Source organism: Diplotaxodon limnothrissa, linkage group LG22 (genome assembly GCF_057381915.1).
Source record: "Diplotaxodon limnothrissa isolate DT_005_m linkage group LG22, D_limnothrissa_male_GT1.1, whole genome shotgun sequence".
NCBI lineage: Eukaryota > Metazoa > Chordata > Actinopteri > Cichliformes > Cichlidae > Diplotaxodon > Diplotaxodon limnothrissa.
This window is the reverse complement of record NC_140616.1, coordinates 13,556,872-13,579,065: the sequence shown is the minus strand read 5'-3', so window position 1 is coordinate 13,579,065 and position 22,194 is coordinate 13,556,872. Positions and strand designations below refer to the sequence as shown.

Sequence of the window (22,194 nt, the reverse complement as noted above, 5' to 3'; positions counted from 1 at the left end):
TTGGTCATCCAAGCATAAATCCATACGTTATTGATTTACTCTACAAACTAATTATGCATTTATAGCAGCTACAGAGTTAAGCTATTGCGCGGTACGCCAAATGTAATCAGCGCCTGGCGCTTGAAAGGTGAAGTAAATAATTTATTTCACATTTACAGGTCAGTTTTGCAATTGAAACCACACAAAGATACGCCATTGTTGATGCCGCTGGTGACTGCCATTGACCTTGTGTTGAAATGCTACAGGTCAAGGATTGGAGGACTATGGATTTGGGGTGGGAAGTGGCAGCTCAATGAGGCCACCACATCAGACAGGCTGTCTGTCTGTCATTACCCATAAATGAAGTTGATTGGGTCAGACTGCTGCTCTGCAGTCATGCCCATCTTGACACAAGCCATATTGCCCCGCCACCCCTCTCAACCCAAAGATCACGACTGCTCAACCTCACAGAAATCTGACCCCGAGGCTCCTCCCTGCTCCTTAAGGCACCTGCCAACCTTTCACCCCTTCACTGGGTGAGCATCTGGAAGGTGATGAGGCACAGAAACGAAGGCCAGGGTGGGCTGTTGCAGGGTGGTAACAGATAGCCCTAAGGAGTCATTAGACTTCAGAAAGCTGGTCCTATTTGTTTTCACAGATTAAATACCTACTCCCCCTTCTCTATTACATGTTTTGAGTGTGTCTGTTGGTATTACTTCCCACGTCTCCTTCTTTTTGTGTTTTTTTCCCCCTTCATGTCCATCTTTCTTTAACAGTGCACACACAGATCAGACAGGCTATGATGTGTGCACAGCTGGTCTTGACAGAGCCGTCCAGGAAACGTGTGGTTTACAGATCCCCTGTTGACACGCTGATTTGAATTGCCTTTTTCCTTTTCAGAAACCTGGAATTTTTACTGTGCAGGGGACATTGAGGTCCGACTCAGCATGTTTGACCATGGTGGAAAACCAATCTCAGTGTGCTGCGTCCCGACTGACTGACTGATTTACTGAGTGGATATGTCACAGTGCATACTGTAAAGCTCAATCCAAAATCTTGATTTCTTACCACACATGCACTGGCCCCACACCTGCTCACACCATTTGTTACAAAGATTCTGTACCATTAGTTTCTTTAAAATGCTATTCCCACGCCTCGGTTTTATGGAAACAGTAATATCCAAGTTGTTAAGTTACAGGCAGAGACTACAGACATACTAAATCTGAAGCTACGCCATCCTAAAAGTTACACCTTAGGGCCAAAAGCTATGCAATAAAGTTTGGTTCACTTCACTCACTTGATTGAAAAGACAGGATTTTAATGGTTCTAACCAGTGAACCATTCTTTTCAGGTTAGCGTAAAATCAATCTGCAACGTGAGGCATTCACATTGTTGGTTTAAGAGGTTAGAGTGATAGTTCAGCATTATGCAAAATACAGTTGCTTACTTTCTTGTCAAAAATTAAACTAAAAGATCAAATTTTGTGTCTAACAGGAGGAAACAGCCACTGTGTATACCAGAGGTTTCCAGGGGTGTCATATGTGTCAAACCCATTTTAGTTCATGGGCCACATGCAGTCCCAGTTCACTGGCCTGTAAAACCCATGCATAATAATATGTATAAAATAATAATGATGATAATAAGACGAAAAACCTTGAAAATTTCCCCAGTGGAATGAAACATTAAAAAGCCCACATTTAATGAACCAGCTTTTTACAAAACAGACGACGAACAGCCTGAAGTGTCTCATTGAAAACAAAATACTCTAAGCTTAATTCAACAGTACATCTCAGTTTTTTCACATTTGCTCATCTTCACATGAAGTAGGCCACTTAGATCCTAACAACAACCAAATTTTACATCTTTATGAGTCAAATAACTTTTGTCAACATCTTTCAAAACTTGTAAAATTACCCAGACATTCCCAACCTCTGCAGTAATGCTGCAATCACCTAATTTTCAGCAATAGCATTCTCTTCCTTTGAAGTGCTGTAATTATTAATGACTTTGCTGCACTTTTACACATTGCAAACCCATGCGCTGGGTCCAATTGGATCCTTTGGCAGGCTGGCTCTGGCTCCATATGTTTGAGGCTCCTTCTCTAAGGAGTCACTACTTCTAGCCAAGAAAAAGCTTCAGCTTTATATTTAACAGACGTACATGGGAGTGGTAACTCTTAACATCTAGGCCTGTAATGTACAGTATCATGCCAAAAACATGCTAGTTGTAGGGCTGCGCGGCGTATGTGTCACGCCTTCCACTACACACTCATTGCATAATGCTAATTGTATCATTCAATTGAGAATACAAAGCTTAGTAAACAAATCCAATAGAGTGGGATATGCCACCGGAGTGTAAACATTAAATTGACTTAGCCCTGTGTCTTCCCTCACAATTGCAGTGCAGTGGGTTACAGTGGCCATATGGGCTCCGTCAAGCATTACTGTCACCCCTCATTTAGAATAGTGAGGAGAGATGGCCCTGCTATGCCCCTCAAATCCTCTTAGCCAACATTTAGCTGATTGATTTTTTCTCCCCCTCCTACCTCGATTTAGATCATCAATGCGATAAAAGCAGGAAGTTGTATATTATGAATTCCATTTCGTCTCATGTGGAGATGGATGGACGGGTAAAAGGAACATAAATGTTTCAGCAATCACTGCGTCTGGAAGAAAAATATCCAGGCAGCGTTATTAAATTTAAAGGCGGCGCAAACTCAGTAAAAGAAGCGAATGATCTGAGTGTGATTCAATCCTTTCGGCAAATAACCTGTGTCACATGGAGGAGGACTCGTCGCCTGTTGTGATTGCATATATATAAAAAGTTTGTCCGGTTATTTAAGAATAAATGTACTTCTTCAATTACATAAAAGTTTTGCTGCTGTGTTTTAGTGGGAGCTGGCAAAATCAACTTTGAATCACATGCGCATTATAATGATGTCTTTTTAAAAATTATTCACCCCCCTGTCTGTTTAATTCTTAGTGCCGGCCTCCATCACAAAGAACCATGGTAATAGTTTTGACTCAGCAGAATAGCATTAAGTCGGTTCCTCTTAAACAATGTATTCCCCTTCAGGCTATAGAAACCACTCTGTGCATTAAACAAACATCTCAGGCCTCTTGAACATGACGTTCAGCTCCATGTTGGCTGGGTTTGGGGATTCCAGCAGACCGAGTCCTATGTGTTCTCCAGATGGCACCACACACTGTCTCTCACAGATTGTATATACCCCCGAGATCCCTCATAAATTCAAATGATTGCCTCCTCCCCACCCCCATCCTCTCCCCTTGAACTATACTAAATGATGATCATGGAGATTATGTATTAGTAATTCCTGCCAGGTCTTTAAAAGAATGCCCATGCTGTGTGCTTAATACTCAAAGGAGGGATTATGCAGACCCCTACATGTGGTGTTGTGGCTGCATACCTCCAGTCAGACTAAACCCAATCTGTTACAGATTTGGACTAAAAGAAGAGAGGTGCAGCAAGCAAGCAGGGGGGTAGGTGGAAGGTTGCGCAGGCCATATTCATACTTTACAGTACATTCCACTTCTTCTATATCATGGGGGATCAGAGCTAAATCTCCCTTTGGAGGTTGTATTTTTATCTGTGTGCATAAGGACGTTAAAAAAAAAGAAAGAACCTTGGCTTGTGTCAAGGCTATACGCTTTATTATTTTTCTCTCAATCTCTCTTTTTCTCCTTCATTTTTTATTTTCCCTTTGTGGTCGAGGCAATCCCAAATCCCCATACAGCTTCCCCTTGAATGTGGGTCCAATTAAACACATATGTGGATTTTCATATTGAAGCTCATAAAAGGTAAACGGCAGTGATTTACATTACATTTACATAAGGAATGCTAAGTGCCTGCACATGTGAGGTGTTAATACATCTATCAAAAGCAGATGGTCATCTCTATTCATTGCTCTCACCCCGATTGTTTCATTGACCAAAAGAATCTCATGAGCAGGGATGTTATTTTCGAAACATGGAAAAAAAACCATAAGCATATTATTTGTTATGAGGAAAGGGCAAACATCTAAACATTTGGAAATATCTACCAAGTCACCAGTCTGTTTCAACCAACAGGTGACGTCTTTTTTTGCTTTATCAGAGTAAACTCCTGTCTTAGTTACTATGTTAGCAGCAGCCTGGGTCTAAAGGGCACGTACAGAATGTCTGTTATAAGTTAACTTTTTATTGCATTTGTGTAAACAGTAAAATTTGATTTACTGGTACATCCTACACATCCTTTACAGCACATAATTCCAAGAGATCGTTTGGCAATGAATGCTTTTTCTGTGGAGTTCGGGAACTTGGCATGAGTGATCCGGTTAGACTTTATGAGTTAGATCAGCCAACGTGTAAAGGTTTGTGTGCTGTTAAGTGAATGATTTAATGCCACAGCTATCAGTGGCCAAAGTGTAGCAAATCATTAGAGGTGTAATGGTTTAAAGTCCAAAGGCTGCTCTCTGGTTGTGTCCTCCCATGTGCATTTGTGTTTCAAGATTTTCAGGCCACTTGTGTACATTGAATGTGAGTTGGCATCAGTTTGGCCCCTTAACAAATAGATGAATAATTTGTATTATGCTAAACAACCACATGTAGATATATGCCACAAGTATGCTAATGTGGTAAGCTGCGAATTTTAAACATGTTCATTTTAAAATTCATATTTAAATCCTTGCCTTTACTAAAGTAGCTTCGCATGACTTACACTTCTAAACGATCCGTCTTAAACCGAGACTCGGTCTGAAACAAACTGCTACTCTGTCTTTATGCCAACTTTCCTCTGATTGGCTGCCCTTCAAAAATGGAGAGCTTGAACACCATGTGGGTGGGGTGCCGTGTTCAGACAGAGAAATGCGTCCAAGATGACCATTTTATAGAGATTATCCCCATTTTTTGACATCATACAGATCCATCCATCTTCTTCCACTTATTCAATTCAGGTTCGTGGGAGGCTGTTGCCTAGCTCAGGTGTAGTAGGGTGAGAGTGAGAGGTTGTACACCTTGGAGAAGTCGCCAGTTTGTTGCAGGGCAACTTGAGACAGACAACCTTCAAACTCACCATCACACAAGCGGTCATTTTAGAAACACTTCATGTAGATCCAAGAGTAGAAAAAACTCTGAAAGAGTTCTGTGCCCCTCACCCCAGCTGGTCATACAGATGGCCATCCCTCCCAAAGCCTGGTTCTTCCCTAGGTTTCTACAATATAAAGCACCTTGAGGCAACTGTTGTTGTGATTTGGCGCTATATAAATAAAACTGCATTGAATTGCACTTGGTTGATAGCAATTACTTGTATACATAAGCTGGCCTCATAATTTGATTTGTTTAATAGAAGCATCCACAACTGTAACAGGACATGTATGATGGAAAAAAAGGAAAAGTATAATAGGTCAACTTTAGAGATCGCTCACAAAGAAAGCAGAGCAAACTTGGTTTGTTAATTTGTTATTTATTTAATTCAAGTGATCAAACCTGTGGCTCTCTATTTTTTTTTTTAAGACTAAGTTTGACAATTCCTTAATTCTTCTTCATCACCTTCATCATCATAATATTTTCTTTATATGGCAAAAAAAAGAAAGACAAAGCAAATATTTATCTTTGTATTTAAGAATAAGGTTAGCAGCACATTTCAGTCATTTGTTTACCAGTATCACATACCAAATAATATATGGGGAACATCCTCAGTGATTCTCCTTTCCAAATAAATGTATTCAGACCATTACAGTAACTGCGTGTGTCTCTAGTGCTTTGCTCAGAGACGGAGTACTGCTGCCCCCTAGCGCTGAAACGGCGCCAACGTTTCACTGCCGGAGCACAGTAAAGACGCCGATTAAGAACAGTCTGAAACGCTGATTGAATTCTAACAACCACGGCAACACAATGAAACAGAAGGTGAGTCTGTAATAATTTAAACAATTTGAATTTATTCAGTGTTTCCTTCCTTAATCCATTTTTCTTTTGCAAACATTCTGTCAGCAGACGAAGTTTACACGTTAATCTTCTGTTTCTTTTCATGAGAAGCGCTGCTCATTAACTTACAATCAAGCAAGGTTGGGGGAAAAAAATCCAAAGTATTGTGTGCGAGAAAACAAGTTTTCACTATCTGCCAGTCGGTGCCGTTATCAGTCAAGCCACACGCCCCCGTGAAAACAGGGAATTAAACACCCAAATGCACACACATACACTCACGCACACACACAGACAAACATCAGACTATTTGAAATCCAAAACAGCGATGCACAAACAGAAGTGTGGAAACTAGTGATTAGCTGTGCAGCAGAGGTATAATTGGAGCCTCTAATTACAGTATTGCCTCATTGTTCCTCTCTACCTCTAATTTACTACATTTACATCCCAGAAAAACAATCACTTTGGTTGGGATCATAATGGCTGAATGACTAGCATTAGCTGTGGTTAAACACAGATTTAGTTATAGATGCAATAAAAGCTCTTTTGTATTCACATAATGTTCATATCTCTGAAACAAAAGAGAACCATTAAGGACACGAAATGACAGAATAAAAGCTTCTACATGAAAGACGACACTGTGTGAAGCTATGTATACATTAGCATTATAAATGTATGCAGTATAGCCTGGCTACAAGTGCAAGCATCAAAGATATAATTACATATCAGGTGCTGGATAGTCCAGACACTACTTAAGCAGTAACTCTTGCAAAACTGCATGTAACAAAAATGTAAGAAACATAATTACATTGCATATTTGTTGCTATAGAAACATTTTCTTGTAGAAGAAAATTAAATACAAACCAAAGTCGCTGAGATGTCTAACTTTTCGCTCTAGCTTTGTAAATACTTCACAAATTAACCAAATACATTCCCGATTACCAACTTCAGATCAGCCATTATTTAAATTGGAAACTCGCGGCTGGATGGTCACCCGTCTGACCGGAGTCTGATCTGCGTTGCGATTGGCTACCAGCTCTTGAAGCTGTAGGGCCCCTCCACCAATGAAACAGAAAGCGGGGCACACGGGGCCGGTGCAATCCACGTGGCCTTCCCAAAGAGGCCGCAAGGAATGGGCATCGTAGAACGTGACGCGCCCTTTCTCAAAGTCAAGGCACACACCGAGCCGGGGCGGCAGCGGGTAAGTGAGGCCAGCGGGCGATGAATGGCCGTTGCTGTTGGTGTCCCGCTGTTGATGGTGGTAGCTGTGCTGCGGCAGGTAGATTTTACCCATCCCCATAGTCAGAAAGCAGAAGGGCGGCGCAGAATCCAGGGCATCCTCTGCGCCGCTGTCATGGCCGCTGTCTGGGTCGTAGCTGCAAAGAGACAGAGCGAGCTCTTAAGTTCTTTTCTGACCACCGGCTTTCTTTCTTTAAACTAGTTTTTGTGGTGTTGCAGTCACAGCATGTGTGACAAATGTTGGCAGGTGGAGTCAAGTATTTAGAGCCTCCTACTTTTTGCACACCTAAGATTTTGTTTATACTAAATTAAACCTAATCTGTAATCCTATTTGAAGAGTGGATCCTAAATACACATAAATAAGCATTAATATTGTAGTAAATCGTAATTTGCATGATCATCACTGCTGGAGTTAAAATCTATTAGGCTGGATCTGGAGCTGTCATATTTTCTTTGCTCACCGGGGACTGGCCATGTCTTGTGGAAGGTGAAACCACTCCTGCAGTTTGGACTCCAGGCCCACTCCCACCTGTTCCAAAAAGAAAAGAGAAACAACCATTGTGTAATTGATAAAGAACTTATTTTTATAGCAAACCTCATTTAAGTTATCCAATTTTGTCCTTATTTTAATTAAGTGGATGCATTTTAAAGAATGGATTAGCCTTTTTCTTAAAACAATAGGAGTAACCATTGAAGCTCTTTTCTGAACTGAGCAGCTACCCTTGATTAAAAACCTGGAAACTATTCTAATGCTCATCAGACAATATCTTTATTAATATATACGAGGTATCAAAACCCATCATTAAGAATACATGGGAAGCTGTTGTATGTTGCCCTTATTGGGGTAAATAAGGGTGACATATTTGATATGTCAGCCTTTTTGATATTGGCTGGGGCCTTTCTGGTACTCAGACGTCGTCCCAAGTAAGTTAAGTTAATTGGCAATTCTAATTTGTCCATAGGTGTGAAGGGTTGTCTGCCTCTCAATCTATGGCAGCTGGAATCTGCATTGAGAAAATAAATGATGTAGTTAAAACTCTGGAGTTTATATTACCTTTAAATAGAGCCATGGAGAAAAAGAGAATTACAGTTATTAGGTATATTAGTTTCAGTATAGTTTGGGTTATTTCACAAGCTGGAACCATTTCCTCATTTAGATTCGACAGCATTTCTAATAGATAACAGCAGATGGCGTAAGCATGAATTGAGGCTGCACTTTGGGGAAAGCCTCAGAGGGGATTGGCTGCGACTCCTAGACAAGGCAGATCCCCATCTACTAATGAGAGGTAAATAAATTGGAAAAGGGAGCAAGGGTGAGGCACGGAAATGAGAACAAACTGCTTGTAGTCCGCGTGGTGGGTTTATGTGTTCTCTGGGTTCGTGTCACTATTATAAGTGGATTAGGGCTCATTTTAAAAAGGAAGGCGGCAGACAGTGTGTTTAAATTCACACACATTCACACACACTTTGTCATTTCATTCAAACATTTCATTTTGGTTGAATGAAATGACAGAAGGCTGATCTTACATTGTACCAAATATGATGAAATCACACTTTAACTTCATTAACATATCATTCCCATTGAACCTTCCTCACACCAACTCTGAGGACATTTTAAATTTAGATTTTATGATTTTTTTTTTAATACCCTTAAAGCCGTACATCTCGGACCTCTGGGTATCACACAGGCCAGTTTGTACTTTGAGATTGTTTGGACAAAGAGGCCATTTGTCTGTTCTAGTGCTCTTCTTCAAACTAAAATAGAAACTGTTAAAAGGTAGTTTGCAGTCACGACACAAAAACATAAACATAAAAACACAAAAGTTTTATTTTCCTTGAGTTTCACCGACCACATTTGTTTTTATTAGTCTTTCTTAATCTGATGACCTGTGGCCTTAAGCAGTGCTCAAATTTGGTACTTTTTTTAAGAAGATTAAAGCATTTTTAATCTGGAATATTTAGGTTTTTTTTTAAAAAAGTCTATACTATACTCTACACACAGTAATGGGAATATTGACCTGGCAGTACGTTTTCATGAAATGCTCAGTTCAATTCAGTTTTATTTAAATGGTGCCAAATCACAAGGACTTAAGGCACTTTATATTATAAGTATAAATCCTGCAATAATATGGAGAAAACAGAAAACCCCAACAATCAGATTAAACCCTATGAGCAAGCACTTTGTCAACAGTGGGGGGGCGGTGGGGGGCTGAGGGGAGGAAGACAGAACAGAGACACTTTGCGGAAAAAAAGGCAAAGATTAATAATAACCAATGATTGTTGAAATGTGTGCACATGAATTCACTTGCCTTCACAAGGTAAGACCCAGGCTCCACTGAGCATGCCCAGTAGTGCCGTCCTTGTGTAATGGCTACATCCCCTACAAGTAGGTCAGAAGTCAGGTGACAGGAAGTTAGGGCGTGGTCGGCAGCCTGCAGCAGAGAGAGACCAGGAACGCTGCGGGCACAACGCTGCTCTTTGCTGACCACCAGGCGGTCGGCGTGGAGACCCCAGCGAGAGTCCAGGTAGAAGTTAAGCACTGAGAGGAGAGAGTGTGACAGAGGACACAGCAGAGGGAGGGGAGAGAAGAAGAGAATGGAGGCAAGAAAGAGGGAAAATTGAGAAAACAAAGGGACAGGTGCATACAGAGATGACACATGGGGGTTTTAGAAGTGACAGGAGGTGACAGACAGATTTACAATCAGAAAACGGCAAAGAGAAAAACAGTGAGGAGAATAAGAAGCAGCTGAGAGGAGAGCCAAGAGGGAGAGGACCACAGAGTAGGCATGCACCTCCTTCCACCAGCACTGGAAGAGAAAAGGACACTGGTCCACACAATGCACTGATGACTCAGGAAGTAAAATACAGAAGCTTTGGCAGCGTTAAGTGCAGTATTTCCACAGGAAGTACAGTGGGAAGATATGCAATAGCAGGAAGGAAACAACAGCCAACAAGGACACGAGGAATTCAACAATCACTCAAATCGATGGTTAAAAAGCCCTAGATCTGAATCAGATCCATGTTGTTAAGCCTCAGGTCTTAACAAACCGCAAACCTCATCAGCACTCAGAGAGATCTCGTTACAGGAGCTAAAGTGGGAGGCGGAGGGATGAGTGGGTGTCTAAGCAGGGGTGGAAGAACAGAGGATGTGTGGGATGACCGTAAAGAGAAACAGGGAAAAGACCAAATAATTTAGTGGTATGGGGTACAGAGATTTGGTGAGAGGATACGTATGAGTGCACTTCTTACGTTCTGTAGGAGGCACGTAGTTTGGCAGCGTGGAAGTAGCACAGTTGAGGATGACAAGTAGAAAGCTGTGAAATGGAAATAATACATGAGAGAAAGATGAGGAAATAAAGAGTAAGAAAGTGAAGATGATTCAAAAGTGAAGAGAGAGAGAGAAGTGGAAATAAGTGAGAAAGGAAAAATTGGAATGACAGAAAAGAAAAGAGAATGGATTTTTAAGCATTTCACCACAGCAAGCATTCCAATGCTTTCATTTTAAATGAAAAAACAAAAAATGGGTGCGATGTGGTGAACGTGTCAAGTGTGTGTGATGCATTTTACACTCAACAGAGGGATAAACCATCCAAATTCATATCTCCTTTCATAGTAATTATAACATATTTGATACTGTCTAAAGACCTTGGGGTCTTGAGGTACAGCAAATGTATTTGGAAGAGTAACAGAGATGCCTGCTGTATTTAGCTACGCTAGTTTAAAAAAAAACAAAAAAACACCTTAGGCACAAAATGCCTGCAACAAAAGACGTTGTGAGCCAAGAACTGTTTACTGGGTGTTTACTCTGGGTATGTTTTCTTACAGTTTTACCTCCAGCATGCACAGTTACTGTGAGCTAAGTTAATGTTGGTGCCAGTTTCTGTGTTTCTGTTACAAGCAACGTGCCTGCATGGCGAGAGAAACAGACAAAATAAATCAGAAAATAAAGTCCAAGTAATAAAGCTTTCACCAAGAAAAGTGGGCTGCGTGTTTACACCGTTTTTCTTGTTTATTTATTTTCTGCAGTTGCTTTTGTTTCAGGTATTAATATTTTCATACTTTTGAGGATTATGGTTTGTACAGTGCACATTGTTAACCCTGCAAGATGTGAATGACACTAAAACACATGCAGTTCATTAAGGTGTGCTAAGAGTCTCCTGACGATTCTTCCATGTTGGGAGCTGGGACTAAAATCAGGTTGGAATGCTCCTTTAAACCAGCTCTGCATAAGAGTCTAACCTAAAGGTGTTCAAGGGAATCTGATCGCAGGTCAGTTAAATTAAACTACTCGTGGAATGTACATAACAAGCAAATTTTTATCACATTATGGCTTTTCAAGTGACTTAAAATGTGACTCTTGTCTAACAAATTTACAGTTTCTGTACAGTGCTGTGATTGTACTGTTGAAGTATTTTCCACCTTCCTGATTTCTTAGTTTCATGCATATTTATCCCAAATTTAATGTTTCAGATCATCAATTGAATTCTAATATTAGAAAAATATTACCAGAGTAAATACAAAATGCTGTTTTTAAATAGTGATTTCATTAATTAAAGTGGAAAAAGTTACCTGGACCTGTATGGAAAAAGTAATTATCTCCCTTGTTAAATCCTTAATTAACTGTGATTAACAACATTTTTTTGGACAGATGAATTTAATTTAACATGTCACACCCAGGCCCGATTGAATCAAGAATCACTTAAAAAGAAGCTGTCTGATAGTGAAGTAAGCTAAAAGATCTGAAAAAGCAACACATTATGCCACAATCTAAAGGAAAAGATGAGAAACAAAATGAGTGACATCTCTCAGTCTTGAAAGGGTTACCAAGGCCATTTCTAAGACTTTGGGCCATCAACAAACCACAGAGTCCTCCTCCACTCTTTAACCAGGGGTGGCCAGCCAAAAAAAAAGCCAAAAAACATACTGATAATCCCAAAGACTTTTGAGAAAATATTCAGTGGACTGATGACTGAGACTAAAGTTGAACCTTTTGGAAGGTTTTGAAGGTTTGCTGCTCATAAAATCCAAGATAAAACTAACATAAAAGCACTCGTGCAACAGTCAAATATGGTTGTGGTAGTGTGACACGCAAAACCCTCCAGTTTGGCAGAATTGAAACAAAAGTCCTCCAGAGCCGGACTGACTGGGAGAATCACTCACTGGCAGGTGTTGCAAAAGCTGGATTGCAGTTCTTGCTGCCATCACAACCAATGACTAGGTTTAGGGGGCAATTATTTGTTCACACATGGCCGTGTAGGCTTGGATAGCTTCCCCCCCCCCCCTTGCTGAGAATTAAAATCATCATACAAAAACGTGCTTTATGTATTTGCATCATCTTCGTCTAATACTAAAATTAGTTTGATGATCTCAAACATGTAAGTGTGACATATGAAGAAAACTAAGACAGATGGGGCGAATACTTTTACACAACAGTGTTCATACACAGCATGTTTATTATCAGTTAGCTTGGTGAAAGAGAGATACAATCATAAGGTGATAATTCTGACAAAGTCACAGTGCTTACAGAGGCCGCCTGTGCAGAAAATTTAAAAAACTTTATGCAGGAAACCATCTGAACCTTTTTGAAGCAATGCCTGAAAGTCACTGCACTTTAAACTGGGATGCAATTGCTTGGTGTCATAGTCATGATTATTAATTGGGGTAAATGTTGAGTCGTCAGATAAGATCTCATAAATAAAACATTGACTCCCAAAAATATATATGGTATAAAACTGGTTGTAGTCCAGTTTCAAGGTGTGGTTGCTTTCCCAGGACAATCTGTGACATGCATGTAAACAACCTCACGTCAAACTAGTTTGACATGTTTCTGGTTTGTTTTGTTTTTTTCCTCAAACAGCCATGTTGTTTGGGTGTGTTTACACTGTGACAAAGTCGTCCTGTTCAGTTGTTAATAAGGACAACTAAGAAGCTCGATGTGTGCCCTCACCTGGTGCAGGCGGGGTGTGCAGGTACACCTCCTCACTGTACTCTCCGTAGCCCGCCTTGTTGCAGCCTCTCACCCGCAGCACGTACACGCTGTCCATTTCCAACCTGTCAATCACAGCGCTGCTTCCACTCACTTCGTCCATTCGCTGCCAGCCCCAGCGTGCAGCAGCCAGTCCTCCTCTGATCCCACCTCTGGACGCTCCTCCTGGTACTACACCACGACGGCGATACTCTACAGAAAAGTGCCAGGATGGTGCAGACTCCGGGGGCAGTCGCCAGCACAAGAACAGCTGGTCGTAGGCCAGACTACGCTGGGTATCGATCACTGGAGCCAAGGGCACTATGGCAATAACATAATGATTAGATCAAATTTTTAAGTTATGTTATATATGTAATAATAATAATTCTATAACCCACTCGCATGTAGTTGGTATGAAATTATTTAGACAGTGAATGTTTAATTAGAAAGTTAATAGAAAACTTGCTCTTACGCTATTTCATTCGTATCTTTTTTTTAACCTTCAACTAGAACCCTCCTCACCCTGGATGAAGTTCAACTCTGTCAGGAGTTTAAGTTCTTTGGAGACGTCCAGCTGGAAGTGTCTGAATGATGGATCGGCCGCTAGTGTGAAATGTTGCAGATTCTCAATTGCTTTACTCAGCCTAGTGCAGTGAAAACAGGGAGAGCGGCGTCAGAGGAATCAAAGGCTTTCAGGAGGGACAGTGAGGAAGACTCACAGTTTAAAAGGACGTATGAAAAAGAAAATACATTAATAAATAAAAGATAAGACTGCTTTTAATCTATATTTCTATTATAATAAAAAACATAAGCAGCACATTAGTGACATCCCTTCAGTTTTTAGTTCCAGATACTGTGCTGTATGTGGGGCTTTCTTTATTTCCTTTCACATATTTACATTTGAACCTAGCCAGGGTGTTCCCTGCCTCCTCTCTGATGGATATTTACTTTTACAATAACAGATGCAACAATAAACTGAACTTTCAAATAATGAGTTAAGGGTATGCACAAATAGTCCCAGTAAATGTAATAAAATAGGCAGCCAGTCATAAGAATGTAGGCTCAAAGGTGCACGGGAGGTAAAACAGCTTGTTACAGAAAGAAAATAACAAAGGGGCTTATTATTATATAAATAAGACTCATGCAAAGCAACTCCAAGAATAAAAATATGGTACTGGAAACTTTGACAATACACACATTTTGTGCTATTCTTTGGATTTACTGACAACACTGCTTATGCTGTTTCTTTATTTGGCAAGATGATCAACATGAATCCTATATTGGAACCAATGAAGTTATGATTCCTATACATTCTAAGGCTGCTTCTTCTACCCTGAAGCCAAACAACACAGAGAAGAATGCAGGAAGAGAAGTCTCTGAAGATTTCCCCTCAAAAAAAGAAAGAAAGCGCTAATCTAAGATCTATTCAAATCAGAGAGTGATTACTCAACGTAAACAAAAAGGAAACCTGTTATGAGTCTGCCGAGAAGCCTGCACAAAACAGGGCTGATCTGTTTCTTTCAGCAGTTCCTGCGTGTACGCCATGAGCCCAGCGTGCTCCAACAAGCCACGTCTCTCCGCCACTTGAGCAGCCAGTGCCTCGCCTCGTTTCTGCCGTGCCCCCTCCAGAGCCTGGGTGAGCGAAGCGTGACGCTCTGCGAGAGCGGCCGTCAAATCCCTGATGCTCTGAGCCAGCTGCTCTCTGGCCGACACGCTGTTTACCTGGTGAGGAAAAAGCACAAAGACAAGTTTGGAGAACTAACACCAGGCTTCTGCTGGTACATTCTTTAAAAGGGTCCAAATAACATTATAAAACACTTTGAGAAAAAACACATTTTTGGAGTTATATAGGTTTGTAATGATATGATTAGGGATGCCAGCTATAGTAGGTAACAGGTTTACTGTAAAAGAGTCAAACAGGTTGGATCATGCATGAAACATGCAGCAGTTGTACATAGTATCCAATCCTAAACAGCCAAGCTGAACAAATACTTGCAGTAGCTGCTGACTGATTTTAATCCCATGTTCTGGGAGATTTTGTGGGCCAGAAGTATTAATCACCTCAGTCTGTGTGATGGAACTCTCCAGCTGGGTAATCTGAGCCAAAACTGTGTCCTGGTTGGACAGAATGTAGTTCATCTCCTTTGTAATCTTCTCCTGTCAAATTAACACCGAATACGTGACACAGAAACAACAAATGCACACAGATTATCAGTTTCACACAGCCACACATCTGCATTATCTTGCACACTATGCTTGTCTAACAGTTAAAGCTGCATTACTGTAGCTTTTTAAACAGCACTGCATCATTTTTATCTTTACCTTCATTGCATTTGCTGGTTGTATTTCAAATGTTAGTGAAGTGCAAAACTATTTTAGAGATCTGGACTTAGTCTAAGTGGTGCAACAATTCCTCCATGATAGCTCAGAATCTCATCTCTGCAGTCTTGCGTGAAAGACTTGGAGCAGAGTCGCTACTTCTCCAAATAAAAAGGAGCTAGTTGAGGTTGTTTATCTGACCTTGTCAGATGGCACCTGGGTGAGGTGTTCCAGACAAGTGAAAGAAGATGGAAGGATAGATAGGGACGGGAATCAAGAACCGGTTCTCTAGTCCAATTCCTTGGAATTGTTAGTCTGCCTGCCGATCGATCCTGTTTATCGGTTGCATTTGCACTTGTGCAACAATCAGCTGATTTCGGTTTGTTTGTCAGAGGAAGCAGTGAAGCAGTCTTTGACTACTATAATATATTATTTTAACCTGTGAAATGTGTGAAATGGAGGGTTTCACACTATTCACATATATGCTGGCTTCACTACTACATTCTTTGTGTGTATTCCTGCCTCTAGTAAACCTTTCACTGTGCGGGACAGAGATAGATGTCAGATTGTGAGTCAAACCTTCAGCGCTTGGTACGCCTGGGCCACTGGGAGGATTTTATGTCCGGTGTGAATGCGGCGCAGTTTGCAGAGGGGGCAGAGCAGCCGCTGACATGACCGACAATAGAACTGCAGCTTCTCCTGGTCGTGTTCTGGACAAGTCAGCACCTGAGCGAGACAGGCAAAATAGATGAGAACAATTTAATCTGAAGCACATTTTACTGATTGGAAGAAAACAGGAATGTAGCACACAAGTGTGAGTATGCTTGGGTAATTTATTGATTTGCCTTTTACTAAGCAGCAAAGAGCAAGCGGAGGGCTCTGAAAAACAAAAGTAAAGTAAATGTAAAGGGGTCTCTGTATTTTCTTCTTGTGTTGTTACAATTTAAGTGGGTCAGAAATCCATATTTTGCACATGGAAAGAAACCATAACTGTTCCATCCATGCAGTCTTACAGTAATGTAGAATTACTGTCCTTTATGCAACTTGAACTGTGCCTCACATGGCAATCACACTTTCTATATAATGCAGTGCAATATAACTACACTCGATTTACCACTTATTTAACAACATATACAATTAATACTTATAAACCCTCAGCAAAGCATGTCTTGTTGAAAAGTGTAACAAAAGACTTCATGTCTGCTGTCACTTATGCTTTATTTTAGCACAAGCAGATGTGGATGAACAGTATGCGTGTGTCAGTGTTTCAGTACCTTTGGTCTGAAGTTGAGTGTAGGCTGGATGTGCTCATGCTGCGCCCGTGGCGTTCCCCATGGGTGATAGAGTTTGAAACACTCATTGCAGAAATTAGACCTGCAGTCAGCACAGCCCTTGGTGGCTTCCAGAGTTTGAGGCGGCTTACAGAATTGGCACATCACAGCCACACTGCCCAGACTCACCGTGTGTCTGTACCTGAGAAAGGTAAGCGAGAAAGAGAAGACAGACTGATTTAGCCTCACGTTATTGAGCTCGTTCCACCTTTTTTTTTTTTTTTTAATGAAGTGGGACCTGGCAACCAAGCAAATAAAGGATTAATGAGTTGAATATTTGGACATGAAATAAATTCTCATTAAAGGAACACAAATGTTTATAACAAAGAGTGAGTCGAGCCCATGGGTGTGCTTGAGACAAATGGTAATGAGCAGGTGATGAATGGAAAGCTGTGGAAACATGCGGTCAGCCAGGGTAGCTACAGCATGTTGCAGTGCACGCTCAGTGCTGGTTCAGCTGCTGAATACTGACAATAAGTTTTGGACCTGTTCCCATACCTTCTGCTTTTCAGGTCTAAGTCCTCTCCTTATTTACATTTGTCCATAAACATCATGAGCACTGAAGGACATCAGCAATCTGTAGGGTTATCTAACTGTTTTTGTCATGAATCTGTACTCAAATAGCATCTTTCTGCTCAAGTTAAACACAGAAAGCACTTTTTACTGCAAGTCTCATTCGCTCAGTCACATACACGATCATTTTTCTAATATTCATTCATCTGAAGGAGCTGGGGTTCGATCCATTGACCTTGAGATGGCCTGCTCGACCACCTGAGCCACAGCTCCCAATCTTCTGTTTGCAGATTGAGTCTATACTTACCTCTCCACTATACGCTCCAAGGTGAGGTTGCGCAGACAGTCAGTAAGGCCTTTCTCTCCCAGCTCAACATCTCTGCCGCAGGGGATACAGGGGAACATCATCACCAAGGGTGGACCTTCCTTACGGCGTCTACCTGGGTACGTCCCATAACCGGGAGACCGTGGCATGGATGGTGAAGGGGGGTGTGGACCTTAAACAAAAAAGTAAAACCAGTTATAAACAAAGAAAATTAAGGAAAATCATGGTTGCCATTTCTTTTAGTTTAGGTTATAAATGGAGAGAGGTACTACAAACCTGAACGCAGCACGCGGTCGATGGGCCGTTGTTCATTTTTAGGTGTGGGCCTGCGTGCCTGACGAGGTGAACGGGTGTTGGGTGTGGAGGCTGGTGAGTTGGGTTCTGGTGGAAGCTCTGGAGGCGGGTATCCATTTGCTACCAAGACCTCGGAGGCACACAAGAGACAGACGCTGTGCAGGCATGGCAGGACCACAGGCTGTTTAACTATTTCCTTACACACGGGGCAATGCAACTCATGCTCCAGGCTCTTCATGTTAGACTGTTGGAAGCAAACAAGCAAAGAATGACTATCTGCACATGGTGCTGTAGAGAAAAACAGGCTGAGTATCCAGACATCCTGAAGATGATTGTGTTTAGGAACGCAGCACACAGACACCTGACTGTGCACAAAAAAAACTTTAACTTGAATAAATGGAACTAAAATTTGCCGGCAGCATAAAAAGCTCTCAAACATGAATGCCAATGGAATTGATTAAAATCTAAAACTATCCAATTATAGCATAAAGATGCAAAATTAAGACTATGACTCAGCCAAATGTCGTTTTATACTTAAGAGCTTTGATTCTTACTTCTATACATACATTTTTACTCAGTACCAGAACAGCATTCAAGTTTTAGACCAGTCCGACTTGCAGATGTACAACTGAGGGGAAACGGCTTCACAGCAGATACCCTGAGAAATACTTAGCAATGTGAAAAAGATGTGCCACACAGGCGACACAGGGTGCCAATCTTGTTAAATATGGATTAAGATGAGGCATTAATTATTCAACCACCCATCTCTTAAATCACAGCCATGCATGTGACCATGAGCCAGTAGCCACATTTCTTTATGACTCAGAAATTCTATAACACACTTGTTTCTAAGAAATTTCGTAAAAATGTGTAGTAATGTGTAATATTAGCACGCAAAATCAGGTTTGATAATGCATTTGTCTTTTTTTATACATTACTGCCAATGCAGCACCTTCGCTTTGTGAAACTACAGCAAACAGACCTGGATGGCGAATCAAAACTCGCACCTCTGGAGCACCTAACGCGTGCTCTGCTCAAGGACATGGATCTGACAGAAAAGGACACTGACTATTGCATAAACCTGTGACTTTACCACTGCAGTCACTCTGATCTGATAAAAGATTAATTCCACTCTCATTACATCCTGGTCTGTGTGAAAAATACACAGATTTTATGTCCAGTGATGTTAAGAATAATAATATATTTTATTTGTTGTCCTTTTCCCAGTCATGAGAACCCCCCCTTTGCTTTGTGGATGCCCTTGACACAGAACCTACTACCAAACTGGTTGCAGGGCATCACAGACATTATGAGTTAACTTCAAAACCAGGACAAAGCAAACAGACTGACAGTGCTGCATAGGGGATTTGGGGATTGTGTCACTGTGATGTGATATGATGCCACCATCAGGGCTATTTAAACACAAAGATCATGCATAGGGTTGCAGAACAATTGGAATATTATGAAGGGAATATAAAAAGGAAAGGTCTACATTCATACAATATAGCCGGATGAAAAAATCTGTGCAGATACTGGCTGATAGCGCACCATCTACCCAATTTGCAGATAGCACCACCTTAGTCAAATTAGAATTACACGGAGAGAACTGGCGGATAGCGACGACCTGCACTGAAGTATGAAACTGGATTAATGCTAATAACCTCCTTCCTCCCTCAGTCCACCTCAGTCATTTTCTCCAATGTCAACTCTGGCCTATCTTTTTCTCATCCTCTAGCAGCTTAGCCTATCGCATTTTCAAGCACCTCCGATTCCTGCAGGCTGAGCGCACAGCTACAAACTGTGGCTCTCTACCTCCATCTCACACGCACAGTCCGCACTGCTGCTGAGGCCGGCGGGGAAAAACAAGCAGCGCATCCTTACCTTCACCTGGAATCTAGGCGCCATGACAGCATTTCCAGGATCAGAGCAGTGTCTGTGTAGTGCAAAGAGGGGAGGGGTTTGAGCGATTACAACGACCTCTCCTAGCGCAGGTACGATGGGCTCTGGAGGAAGCGGGCTATGGCGACGGAAAAGATAACGCACGTGACTGCCTTTGACTGCTGAACGTGCTCTGTGTGCACCTCTAAGACCACTCCACCACGCTCTGTTGGAGCCGTGTCTAAAAATTACCTCTAGGTTTTAACCCTGCAATGCTTGATGCTCCCAGATGCATCGATACACGTTTTTTTTATTTGTCTCAGCAGCAGCCCCGAGTCCTGCATCTCGTCTCCATGGAAACGAGCATCCAGAGTGCCGAAAAAAGAAACGTGTCATTTGGGTCTGCACCCATGCTATTATTTTTTTAATGACATTATAATTGCCACATTTGAATGGAGGTTAAGCTCAAGTCCGATATGTAGGCTACCGACTATAGCTCATTAATGTCGGTAAAGCAAAAATCGAAGAAGATCAATATTTAATTGGCTAAAGATGATAAGAAAAATATGTTTTAGTTTTATTTTATTTCAGTGGACTTTAATTGAGGTTCAGAAACAGATAGCACACGGATTGGGCCCATGTGATAGAGACACTCCGCCGATAATTCGCTTTTTCCCTTTAAAACATGATAAAACATGATAGCTACTCTTTATTTAAAAGAAATAAATAAATACAAATTCATACTCCACGTTATATTCAGCGTATATCAACTAACAGCACAATGTCACAGATATACACTTACGGTGGCGCGAACCAAGGCTTCCATCGCTGATGTGGCTGTTTTTAAATCCATCTCTGCCATTTTAAGAGCATAGCTTCCCCCTGTTTTCATCATCTGGAAATAGATTGTGGTGTGTCCAGGCCGATGGCCATGTAACACATATTAAGAACGCGAAATATGCCGAAAATATGTCTCGAATATAGAAGCGTTTTGGATATTAATATTATTTTTTTCTATTAGATGTTTAATTTGGACATTTTTACGCGCGTTAATTACCGACTGATAATAAGCACCTTGTGCTGCTTTTAGGCATAAAAACAAAACGCTTTCTGGAAAAAAAAAATCTGAATTTGTTCTTAATTTACGAGTACATCCACGCCGAATAGCTACTACTAAAAGATGCCTGTGGCTTTATTCCTCACGCAGGCATCCCTCCCCCTACGTTTCCCATCCTGCACCGGATGCCCTCAGCTGATGCGGAACACAGGGAAAATCGCTGTAAATCCAGGAACCCATTCCTTAATAACTCAAGAACGTAGTGGGGGAAAAAACAGTATTTGTCGGTTTAAAACTGATTTCCGGGATTTAAAATGTTGTAAAGGAGTCGTTGGCCTAGACTCTGTCGAACACATCTCTCGCGGATGATGTCAGTTTGAGCCAGAAAAAAACAATCATATCATAAGATAGAAGCTGCAACCAGCTTTTGGCAAAGGGAGTTTTATATATCTTTTATTGATCAGGGCAAAAACTCTCACTGACTTATAAAAATGTATTTTTCAGGAGCGATCACGCCAAGAGGATAGCAGAAATTGCAACAAATTTAACAGTTCTACAATGATAATATAAATAAAGATATATGCTGACGGCAATGCAGACACAGAGTAGTCAGAATGTGACCCCATAAACGACCTCCCTAAACCTGCTGGTCTGGAAGTCCAGCAGTTCATCTAAACAAAAGGCACTCAGACTAAAACAGATATAGATATGTTTATCCAACCATGAAACAATAAGATCAAGGACCTGATTCTGGACTATTGCGCCAATTTCAGGCTTAGGGTCACTTCTGGGGCAGTTACTTCATGCTGGCACCGCCTCGGGAAAGGTATAATAACAGGCTGTACCATCTTGCCCTTGCAATGAACATGGTGGTAAAGGCTGCTGAGGTGGAGTGTAGAGGGCCGCTAACAAGGTCAGGTGTTCGTCAGCCCCCTATCAGAGCCTATATGGATGACCTCACCATTACAACATCATCAGTCCCAGGATGTAGGCGGAGCTTGCAAGGACTTGAGAAACTCATCTCATGGGCAAGGATGAGTTTTAAACCTTCCAAGTCAAGATCTATGGTACTGAAGAAGGGCAAGCTCTCAGGAACCATTATTCCATCCATAATGGAACAACCAGTCAAGAGCTTGGGGAAACTCTTCGACTCCAGCCTGAAAGACTCTAATGCCATTCAGAAGGCAAATGAGGAGCTGGGAGTGTGGCTCATTAAGGTGGATAAGTCCGGCCTGCCTGGAAGATTTAAAGCCTGGATCTACCAGCATTCCATCCTGCCCCGAATCCTGTGGCCCCTGCTTGTCTATACAGTTCTAATAACTATTGTGGAATAAATGACAATCCAACAATACAAATCTAACAAATGCAATAAGCAA

At 41.4% G+C, this 22,194-nt stretch overlaps 1 protein-coding gene across 1 annotated transcript; it reads right to left on the bottom strand.

The window, feature by feature from the left end:
• Nucleotides 1–6,849: 6,849 nt before the first annotated feature.
• trim46b (tripartite motif containing 46b) lies at nt 6,850–20,656 on the bottom strand. Its single transcript, XM_085346243.1, has 12 exons — nt 20,564–20,656; nt 17,866–18,127; nt 17,572–17,761; nt 16,695–16,893; nt 16,000–16,146; nt 15,163–15,258; nt 14,570–14,823; nt 13,624–13,745; nt 13,084–13,422; nt 9,446–9,675; nt 7,598–7,665; nt 6,850–7,273 (listed from the first exon to the last, which is right to left on the bottom strand). The coding sequence occupies exons 1-12, from the start codon at nt 20,654–20,656 to the stop codon at nt 6,850–6,852; spliced, it is 2,424 nt and encodes an 807-aa protein (XP_085202369.1).
• Between the last annotated feature and the right edge of the window lie 1,538 nt (nt 20,657–22,194).